The 11,777-nt window shown below is 32.5% G+C and overlaps 1 protein-coding gene across 1 annotated transcript in view; it reads right to left on the reverse strand.

Moving 5' to 3' along the window:
• DNAH8 (dynein axonemal heavy chain 8) overlaps positions 1-11,777 on the reverse strand; it is a 138,695-nt gene that overhangs the window by 121,998 nt on the left and 4,920 nt on the right. The window contains exons 4-12 of the mRNA XM_042789612.1: positions 11,522-11,670; positions 9,942-10,131; positions 9,408-9,571; positions 8,286-8,462; positions 7,844-7,957; positions 5,227-5,334; positions 3,255-3,356; positions 1,548-1,694; positions 429-626 (exon numbers count right to left, since the gene is read on the reverse strand). Of these exons, the coding sequence (XP_042645546.1) occupies positions 429-626; positions 1,548-1,694; positions 3,255-3,356; positions 5,227-5,334; positions 7,844-7,957; positions 8,286-8,462; positions 9,408-9,571; positions 9,942-10,131; positions 11,522-11,670 (1,349 nt within the window). The remainder of the gene's footprint in view (positions 1-428; positions 627-1,547; positions 1,695-3,254; positions 3,357-5,226; positions 5,335-7,843; positions 7,958-8,285; positions 8,463-9,407; positions 9,572-9,941; positions 10,132-11,521; positions 11,671-11,777) is intronic.

Here is an 11,777-nt window from a genome sequence, read left to right on the forward strand (position 1 = left end):
CTGATAATTTCTTAACATAGTAGCATTTGAAATTATTACTGCTTAAAACACAAAATAGCAGCCTTCACATGTCTATGCTTAATAGAATCAATAAATAGCTAGTGTCAGTCAAGTAATCTCTTAAAATGCCATGAAATTATAGCAAAGAATCAAATCATGCATTGAAAACAGTTGCAGCTTTGTTCTGCCCAAGCTCTAACCACATGTCTCCAGTTTAATAACCACCTCCATGTAGATCATTCTCTCAGGTCTCAATTTTTGTCATTTTGGCTGCAGAGTGACTGGTCTTCAGTGAGGGCTGTATGATGTATTTTACTACTTCCTTTGCAATGAGGAGAAAGAATGGAAAAAGCTGACATTCACAGATGTTCTGAGTAAGTAGTGATGAGATTCTTGATAGTGGAGTTATAGATAGCATTATTATTTACCTCTAAACCTTCAATATTTGCCATGAAGTTCACAAAATCCACATCAAATTCTGTTTTCCGTGGATCAAGTATGTCATATTGCTTCTTTTGAACATTTTGGTAGATATTTTTGAATTTTACTGCCATAATATCTATCCCTTCAATGGTAGACAGACTCAGTGCACAAAAAGTTTGTACTATAGTTATCATCTCGGTAATCTGAAATATAAACATTACATTCATGCTCATAACAAATTATGTTACTTCCTCTATAAACTAAAACCTGAGTAAAATAAAATAAACAATTGCCACTTCTCTAATACAGCATTCACAAATGTGTTTCTTCTGAGCTTCTAAGTCAAGTATCTTCAACAGATCATGGTTAATTCAGTTTTCAACATCAAATACAAAGTAAAATCATCTTCATTTGTTTTGATGGTAAAGAGTTTCTTTTTTATATTTGATTGTTAGATTCAATAGGGGAATATGGAAAAAGAGTTTGAAAATAACAAATACACACTGATGACATATATTTCATAAAATAGAAAAAAACCCAACTATACAGATTAGTATATATACTGCATGATAACAAAAAACATCAGAGTCACACAATTCCTACCCTGTGATGACTGCCCCCTTTATTCTCTTATCCCTTGTCTCACCTTATTCTGCACCAAGGAGCACCTATTATCTTTTCCACACAAACTCCATGAATGCTAGTCTAAAATCCTTTCATTGGGTTAGCAAGCTAAATGTTAAGACCACACTAAGCAGCAGAATCATCTGAACTGTGTTTGGCAGTAACAGAAGGTTTTAACCCCTTAAGATATCATTCAAAAAAGCAAAGGTGTGTTAATTTTCACATCATTTCAAACCTCCTAAAATAACTAAGTCTAGATCAATTAGTTCATTTCTCTCCACAGCAGCAGAGAAAAATTTACAATTTCAGAAAGACTTTGTTAGGTAATCATCTACAGTATTGGGAGACAGTCTGTGGAAGTGACTAATTTCTCTCAATAAAGAGTTACAAACTCCCTCACAGGATGATTACGACTATGCATGTTGACAAGTGTCCACCTTGTAAGCTGTTCTTTGGAGAAGCCATTCTCTGCAGTTAATAACAGTACGCAGTATACTCACTTTTTCTAATCTCCTACAAAAAGCTTCAGATTTTCCAAAAATGTACATTTCTGATACTTCAAATGACTTTTCTCCTAGAGTTTCCAAAATCTCTTGCTTTGTTTCACGAAAGCATTTCTGATATTCTTTCAGTAGAAATATGCAGTCCTAAAAAGTGAAGAAATAAATACCATACTCATTATGCTATGCTTATGGGTGAAAGACGGGAGAACTCAAACCTACTGTCACTCCAAAGTGGTTAATTATCACTGAATCTAGTTTCAGTTAACAGACAGTAATGACTTACATACAGTGGTTTTCTTTCAGTATGTGTGGCAAATATTTGCAACAGCATGCTACAGTGAAAGACTTAACACGGGGAAATGAGTCACCAAAAAAAGAACAGGAAAGGTTTAGTTCTTCTTAAGTAAAGAGTGGTTTAGAGGCCAGCAAAGAGCAGGTGATGATTCCTGCTCTAAATGAGATATCTGAATATTAAGAAAAGATGTTCGCTTAAGAATGGTCAGACTGTCCTCTGGATAAGGACAGAATTTGGCATAAGAGAGTAGTCTATTTGGAACTCCCAGGGGACTTAAAGGTAATTGGTTATACAAATCAAAGTGTACTGACAAGTCTAAGTTAAAGTGAGATTGAAAAATAATCTTTCTTGGTCAATTAGTTACTTAAAACACTAAGACCTTATCAGATGTAAAAATAATAACTGCTGAGAATTATAAAGTCTATAATTACTGGAATACAAAATCTTCTGTCAGTTCTTGGAAAAGAGAAAGCAGAAAGCAGATTTTATCAGAGTATACTGGCAGTCACCAGGCTGTCTGAATATATAGGTATATATGATAATTCGCTATGAATTGCAGGAAATAATTTAAAAAAGGTCCTCATTGAAGGGAATGTTCAGATCTTCAAGAATATACAGATACTAGAATTAAGACTGATTGCCATGATTTGAAACTGAGCTTCTATTTCTCTCATAGAATAATGAGTGCTTGTCAGCTGTATAACAGTCACAAGATGACCTAAATGAAATAGATGAATTATGAGAATCATTTCAACCTGTCAGGCCAGGGAAGATCCATTTAATAGATTTTATTTTGTAACTCTGAACCTAATTTTAAAGGACTATTAAATCCTATGCCTTTCTGGGTAAGATAGGAAGTCAATAGTACAGGAAAAGGTAGAAATTAAGTCACTATTGGCAATCAGTAACCCCACAGTTGGATATATTTTGCCATGGCATATTGCATGTGCTTAATTTGTTCTTAATATGCTACCATCAGCTGAAGAAGAGGAAGACTCATACCACTGAGCTTTCATGGTGTGCCAAGGAAATCTGATATTGGAAGGAGCTACTGACACAAAGTGGGGGTCTATTCAAATACCAGGTTCCCCATGGTAGAAGAAGCCGGTACTGTATCAGATACCCTCAAGAGGGAAGAATGTGGATTATGCAGAATGGCAAAATTCCTTGATCGCATGTGTGGTGAAGATGCCAATTCCGAGGTCAGCGACAGACCACCTTGATAAAGAGGAGCCCATTCTAATTTCAAATGACAATAGACTAAGAAATGGGAAAATACTCAAAGCATTATGAAATAAAACAGTAAAAGGTGTGAAGTACTTGATACATATTGATATGCACTTCCTTGTGCATATCAATAGGTAACCAATAGGTTTCATAGGTAAATAATAAGATACCAAAATACAAACCTTAATTTTTCCAATAACTGTTGATGTCTCCTGCTCCCAGACACAAGACAAGCCACCATCTGTAATATATGCTCTGCATGCTGTGACCATTTGATTTGTAACCTAGCACAGACAAATGAAAACAAGCAGGTCTCAAGTTTATAAGGAAATGTGCCTGTTTTGGAAAATCTAACAAAATTCCCACATGCATGTAGTAGTACTATCAGAGTTTGGATAAATTTCACCTGGGAAAATAATAGTGGCTAAATAATATATGTAATATACATGACAAACACCCTATAAAAATTCTTAAAACACTCACAGGAAGTAGTGTAGTGTAAGTCCAGCAATACATATGTATAAACACAGAATGTCACCAACCACAACTCAATAACAAAGAGAAGTTATGACAAGTAAGTGAAGAACAGTTAGAGTTAAATATTTACTTTGTAGTGTGTGCATCCTTATTTAAAACCTGCCATTAAAGAATTTTCTACCCTAGCAGTATGTCTTTAGGTCTCCCATCTATGAAAAGGTGAGAACTTTCTTCTACTTCTCAACAACGAAAATCTAAAGTTTGTAATGGCAGAGAGAGAGAGAAGAGTGAATGCAGATATAGAAAACATCTCAGAGAACAGCTATAGGTAGATAATTTTTTTCATCTATTAAATAATGTGAACAATTCAAAATAGTTCTTCTGACACATGAGAGTACTGTAAGCATATCTTAAGAATCCCTAACTGAATAAAAACTGAAAACTGCCACACCAAAGGCAGCCTCACACTGTAACACAATGACTGGTGAAGTTGTAGATGGGACCTTCAGGGTCACCTCTGGTGATCTTTAAATGGAAGCAAACAGTAAGGGGGACCTGTAGACACTGGATTAAAATAAGAGTGTTTTCCTTGCTATTTCTTAGCACAGCTTCATGTAATCCGTTTGTTATTATTCTCTGCGGTGAAATGCTCAATCCCTTAGACCATTAAATAATAGACACTAGCAAGTGTCAATACACAAACATCATTAAAAAACCTTACATAACAGGCAATGTACCATTGCTGTATAATCTACACCTAACATATGATGCATGGAAAACAGACCCAACCATGAATAAATATAGCCTCAAAAGAGCACTTAATTCTTAATGTCCTAGTTCAAATTGAATTGTAACAAAACCTTACATGGAAACCTGAGGTGTTCTTAAAAAAAAAAAAAAAAAGCCACACAATAAAAAAGAAAAAAAAAAAAAACACAACCCCCCCCAAAAATATATTTAAAAATAACAAAACAACATCATAAAAATTAAAGAGAAACAAACAAAACAACAAAACCCCACACAACGAAAAATACAGCAGTGTAATGAGGGTCTACTATGAATTCCCCCTGTGTGCTTACTGGAGGTGTTTGTTTTAATTATGAAGTAATGGTTTTAGAACAAAGAAATCCACAAAACATCTTTTCCTGCAGCAAATACCTGGAATCCGCAAAAGACATTGGTATAATTATAAAGCTATTTTTCGGTTTAAGGTGCCAATGTTTATGAATTGAGATTCAATTAACTTCCCAAGTACAACTTGCTTCTGAAAACAGGAATCTTTTGTGTTTTTGTCTCAAACCTTTTGGAGGAATAGCTTAGTCAGACTGATGGCCTAGTCAGACTGCTTAAATAGGTCTTCAGGACTGGTAATAAAGAATCTTTGTGGATTCAACAATTTAGGAAACAGCTGAGCAGATTAATTCAAATCAAGAGATTAATTTAGAAGATAAGAAATAAATTCATTTTGCTGAACCAAGAATAAGAATAAAGTTCCTTCCAGAAGACAAGTCTCTAAATCAAGTTCAATCCTCTCCTGACCAACAGTTTCTTTCCCATGCAGACACCCACTATTTATTACCATTTTTTATCAGCTGTCCTACTGATTTAAACAAAATTAGCTTTTTTTTCTGAAAATCACATAATTTTTACGATTAATATTACACTTAATATATTTACCTTTATAAACAATGATGTCATTCTTTCAGAAGTATTGTAATATCTTGAAACTCTGTGAATCATTCGTATAGCATTTATCAAGTTTGGTATTCCATGTGTCATTGATACCTTAAAGCAGAGTTTTGAGAAAAATTTTACTTTCTATTCTTAGTAACTGTATTTCTAATCTATTCACAACTTCTAAATTACATTTTACCCTAAATCACATGAACCAATCTTCAAAATGCCATGGCATCTTACGAAAAGGTTTCTTGAAAAATAAAAGTTAATCATGCTAAATAAATTTTTAAACCTCAACTAATAAAACCAATAAAACTCTTAGATGATTTAGCGAGAAATCAAATTAAAGACATTAATATGAATATTTTTAATATGCTGTTTTGATGATCAAAATTGAACACTGATTCAAAAAGTACAGGTTGCATTTTTTGGTACAAAAGGAAGTATTCTTCTGGGAGTTGATAGTGGTTGTCTATGATTAATACTTTTGCTTTCCTTCAAGTACAGCTGTTAAGTATACTTCATGCAATTACATTGTGATTACAATCATTACATAAAATGTTTCATTCAGAAATTTCACAAAACTCATGAAATAATTGTCACAATGTTAATCTCAGTAATGAGTTCCTGATTCATTCAATCATCATATGGAATATCTAAATCTTTTAAGTGTTTCATTAAATCATTGTTCATATCATTAATCTCAAACTGTGGTATTACAAGTGCTCTGTAATTCAGTCACTTCTAAAATATTTTGGAAAATAAAAATAAAATATAAGTAGAAAATGGTAATTCATTAACAATATCAATGATTTATCAGAGTTGCAATTCAGAATATCAAGAAAAAGTAATTTCGACTGTCACCTCTCAAGAGCCAAGCTCCTGAAATTAACTTTGGGCTTCAAACTCAAAAGTAACCACACTAATACTGTGGGTAGACAGAGCAGGCATTTGCATTTGGCAGAAGAGTCTGAAAGAAAGCCTATATAGTATAAACACAATTCTCAGTGTCCACATGTTGTTTATCACCCTTCCCCTCCTCCTCTCCCCCTGCCCCTCAAAAGGAATCAAGAGATTCTGAGTCCACCAGTAGCCTTTTTTAATCCTTGACATAAAAATAAAACCCTGAATACTGGACTGTATAGAGATTTCTCTTATTCAAAGCCCCAAGTTAAATGCTCAGTCTAAATTTTCATATAGTAACCCACTTCAGCTACAAACGTGACTGTGTGTGGCACTGCACACACTAAATGCTATATTTTATGCGCACACTAAATATCATATTAAATCTGTATGTATTCCATTCCTAATCCACTAATATTTAAAATACTTTTCAATATCTGATATTAAATTAAATTCAATTCAGAATTTAGTTCTTTTTTAAAACAAAATATATTTAACTTGGGCATCATTGTTTTTAAACTGAATACCATAGAAAATCCTAACTAAATTATCTTGATCTCCGGAACAGTGTTACAAGAAATGACATAAAATTTCATATTTATCCAAATTCTTCCAGATTAAACAAAGAACTATAGTTAATTATCCCATATTAGTAAAATGATGAACCCATTAATGGGTTTCCACCCACAAATGTCTGTGTTTAAGATAAAAATAATTTTATCTTAGTAACTTGTACAAAGCAGCTCGTGATTATGGCCCGGTTCCTGGCACCCTCTAGTGGTACTCTGAAGAGATGAAGATAAAGAGCGTTTTAGTAGTACGTCGTACTACCCTCTTCTGCTCCCTGATGTAGTATCAGTTCTGTGTCATGTATTATCACAGAATTTTTGATTGCCCTCAGTTAAAACTTAGAAGTAGGATCTAAGATGCCAGAAATTCAAGAGAAATGCAACACTTCCCGAGAGAGAACAGGAGGCAGATAGGACCAAAACAAGGAGGACTAAAAACCAAAGCAGAAGCAGCAATTTTTCCTATGGGATTTTCTCCTTCCACCTTATTCTGCAACAGCCATTAGAAACATATACCTGTTATAATAATTAATAGTCAATATTAAAACTAATAACTGTTACCATGAGCTAGGGATACCTAGTCTACATGGACAACCAATTATTTAAATTCTGACTAGCTTGTACTTCTGCAAATAGAAGCAGCTAAAACCATTTTCAATATCAAAATATTAATTTACCCAATTAAGACCTCTGTAGGCTTCATTATTCTCTATATAACTGAAATTTTCATATTGTGGTTACAGCTGTGTGATTATTCATTGACACATATGGAATTCTCTATGAAAGATATTTTGATATTCTTGCATTATAAAATATGTACCTGTTTTAGCTCATTTTAAAAATAATAATGGCAGCAATACTGACTTACTAGGCAATCATGTATTTACATTTATTGATAAAATACATATTTTTAAATACTGTATTTTATGTAATATAGAATAAACGAATGCATTAACACCTAGCTTGACAGGTATTTAGGGAAAAAAAAAAAAAAAACAAAAACAAAACAAAACCAAAACCAGAAAAATAGAAAATTAAAATAGAAAATATTACTTTTAAGCAAATACAAAGAAGATTTATTTTGCCCTGGACATTCTTTAAACATAGTTTAGGGATTTACATAGAATGATGAAAGGCATACTTACAAGATCATAGCTGTAAAGGGGCTGACAAACATTTTCAAGTGTGCATAAGTATTTTACATTATCTTTTGATTCATTTGCTGCATCTGTGATTCTGGCATCTAACTCTTGCCACATCTAGAAGGAGAACAGTACTGTAAAAAACTACATGCATAGTGAATTATTTCTTTAACTTGCACTGATTTGCCAGAAGTAAACTTTAGTAAATTAATTTTTAAAAGGCATTGTCAAAGAAGGCAGTAAAAGTTATTTTCATTTATGATAACTTTTGTCTGTATCTCTAAAAATATCCTGTTCTTTCTATTAATATTTCTAATATATATCTAAATTTTCCTCTCAATTCTCAAGAAATCTCTCTTAGATGCGATGAAACAAAACAAATACCAAAGCTTTGCCTACTATAGTGAAAAAAAATTATACACAAAAAAAACCCCCAAGCAATTACCTTTAGTAGTTTAGAATGTCCAATGTTCAGAACATTAATGACAGCTTTGCAGTTTGGTCCTTTGATCTGCTCAATAATGAAATTAAATTTAGCAGACATACATTTCCAATGCTCTAGTTCAGTCAGTGGACCTGAATCATCGGCTTCTTTCCTCATCTGCTTACTGTCAAGTAGAACCTGCAACCAATTTGAAAAAAAAAAAAAAAAAAATTTACTATAGAGAATAGACAAATCATTATAAAGAAGAAAAGAAGAAACACTCTGAGGATACTAACTTAAAAAGGAACAAGCTTATAGTTATTGACACATGAAAAATAAGGCAACTAATACATATGTTAAGGTGCTGTCATAAACTCGGTGAATCTCAGCATATACCCATATTTTTTTCATGAATTAGAATCTATGGATTGAAATGCACCAAACATAACTTCACCTGTAAAAAACTTGAAGAAGTATTTTAATAACAACATTAAATATCAGACATAAACTCATAAATGTACTAATTTATATGTTGATAAACATGTAGTCCACTCCTTTTACATGTTTTTTACACTTTTATTCTTGTTAGCTAAACACACTAAACATAGTATGCCCTTATAAGTAGAGTATGCCTCAGTCTACACAGATTCTGTATTTTGACAAAGGGTTCTGTACTTTATCATTGAAGTCTCACACATTAATTTCTTTGATAACTTTGACCTTAGCATGTAAGATTTACACAGGACAAAAAATGCCCTAGTGGGCCTGGTCAAAGATCTTTCCAAAAGTAGTATCTCATACTATGACTGGCAGCAAAAACTTAACAGGTAATGTATAGAGTATACCTAGCCGTATATATATATATGAGGTCCTCACCAGTGTTATCACTTCTCCATACTTCTGTCCTCTGGTTCTTGATATTTGTTTGTTAACTGTTCAGAAACTGTTATTCTTGTTAGACTGTAAGTTCCTAGGGATAAGGACTACCTATTTAACTTCAGTTGTGCATAGAAGTGAAGCACTTCTCTTACTCTGGTAGAGATGCAGCTGAAGCCTTCATCTAACTTCAGGCAGGTCTCATATATAATTTATAAATATCTATCCATATTTCTGCTGAATTGATGTGTTAAAACAACAGCTTACCCGTTCAATTTGTCTATACCATATCATAAGGACTTCCTCTAGCTGGTGAACCATGTCAGGATTCTCAGCTGCTGCCGTTATTTTCTCAAAGGACTGGAGTTTAGAAAAATTAATGTAATCTATTTTTTTCAACTCAACAGTTCCTTCAATGCTTATTATAGCCCCTGGAAAAAAAAGCAATTACAACACAGAACCAATTAAGACTCTAAAAATAATTTCTACCAGTATAAACAATTTAAATTTGGGAATGTACTTTTGCAATCAATGTTGTTTCAATACAATAGCCATTTTACTGCACTCACATAAAGCAGAAAGTTCTTATCTTAAATCCCATGTTCCTCCTTAAAAGTAACATCTCACTAGAGTATTTTCATAAGTAAATAATCTACCCATGTATTTATTATGGAAGTATTTGATCATTTTATTTTCACTTGCAGTATGTGAAAAGTTCCCTACCTATCTGCTACTGCGTTTAGATAGAAATTCTTAAGTAGACCTCCTCTAGTTTGATTGCTTCCTAAATGCAATCCTTACCTTCTAAAAATGAAAGGTATCGGTTGATTGTTTCTATGAATTTCTGTTTGTCTTTTGTATTCTGTTTGGTCTGACTTAAAACACCCCAATTATTTGTTGCAAGGATAGCAGGGAGAAAAATCTTTTCTATCATATTCCTAACACCACGTAGGAGTCCTTCAGTGGCATCCAAAACACCAAAGAATATATCCTGCATTGTAACAGAATGGTTATTAGTAATGTAGTAAATTAGACTGGAAACAGTATTATAAAATCAGTGTATATTTTTTTATAAAGGCACTCCACTTTGTCAATGAAAATTTTAATTTAAGGAGACAAAATCATTACAAAATACTGATACCTACAATGTGACCATAAGATATTGTTTTCAATAATAAAAGGGAAGTCAATAATGTTTTAATACAGTTTTAAAAGGCTAACAGGTTATATTTTTGTAATTTCTCTATCACACAGGAAGTTTGGAAATTTTAAAATAGCACATAACAATTAAAAATATTCTAGATGTCCCCATCTACTTAGTACCCCATAATTGGGTACTAAGTAATGAAATGCAAGTAGCAAAAATGCTCTGAATGTCCATATCTGAAGTTGTATTATAAGCAATTATCTGACTGAATGTATATTACTTCAGATTAAATGAAATTTTTGTCTACTCTCCAAAAATAAACTTTATAAGTTCTGACTATTTATTAATAAAATATTCTAATATTTTAAGTGTCCTACAAATCAGCAAATATTAACATACTTCATGTAACAAACTTCCTAGAACATAAATTTCCTTCTCATGACTTCAGTAAGGAATTTGATGCAAAAGTAATATTTATGACCAATACGGAGACTCTTGATACAGATCTTTTATCTTACTTCTAATAGTGCTTTTCCCCTTTCACCTCCTCAGCTCTCAAAAGGAATAAAACATTTTTAATATACAATATAAAGTATATAAATCAATAAAGGATTTTCTGTCTGAAGAATTTGAAATCATATTAATTAGAAGATACATATATAAGACTGATTCTTATCAATTTAGAGTTCCTTGAGCACTGCCCAAGTATTAGAATGTGTAGCTATAAATGAGAATGAACCCCACACTTATCTAAGAATTTGTCTTGTAAAGCAGAAAAACTCATGCTACGTAATTTAGATAGGATAAATGTGTATTTCACACATTCAATGACACATAAAAAGGAAAGGTACAAGTAAACTTTCCCTCTCCTGGTATTTGCAACAAAGCCTTCTCAGTGAGTCCTTCTAGTTTAGAGATTTTGATTACATCTAAAATTAACTTCGTGGCTTTAACCTCTTCAAAAACAGCATAGAGAATGATAAATTAATCTAAATGCTGACTTCTTTAACAAGACTCCTGTAAGACACTGAATTCACAAGGTATCGTGAGTATTTGCCGAAGTAATACAGCTTTCATTGTCTACCCAAAAAGGAGAGCAAAGAGCATGATATAGCTTAACATTGAAAAAATGCAGTTAGCAGTAACTTTAGTTATGTGACAACAATGAAACAACTAATAAAACAAAAATAACTACTTCTAAAGTTTTTAGTGTTTTAAGTATATGAGAGAATACCTCATGTATAGTTTTTGCACTTATAGGGCTGTCATTCTTACAACGAACAAAAAATAAGCATATTCCTATGAATTTGTCCGGCATGTTGTCCACATACAATTGCATGATTTTACTTCCTTTTGCAACTCCTGGAATCGTCCGACCACATTCTGAAAAGAATTTTATAGGTGTCACTTTTTTTAAAAGTAAAGGTATTACAAAATCCTTAAAATCAATATAGTAAAATAAATTTCAACACAGAAATAATTTATTTTCA

The sequence above is a fragment of the Tyto alba genome, unplaced genomic scaffold (genome assembly GCF_018691265.1).
Source record: "Tyto alba isolate M040663 unplaced genomic scaffold, T.alba_DEE_v4.0 Super-Scaffold_16, whole genome shotgun sequence".
Taxonomy (NCBI): Eukaryota; Metazoa; Chordata; class Aves; order Strigiformes; family Tytonidae; genus Tyto; species Tyto alba.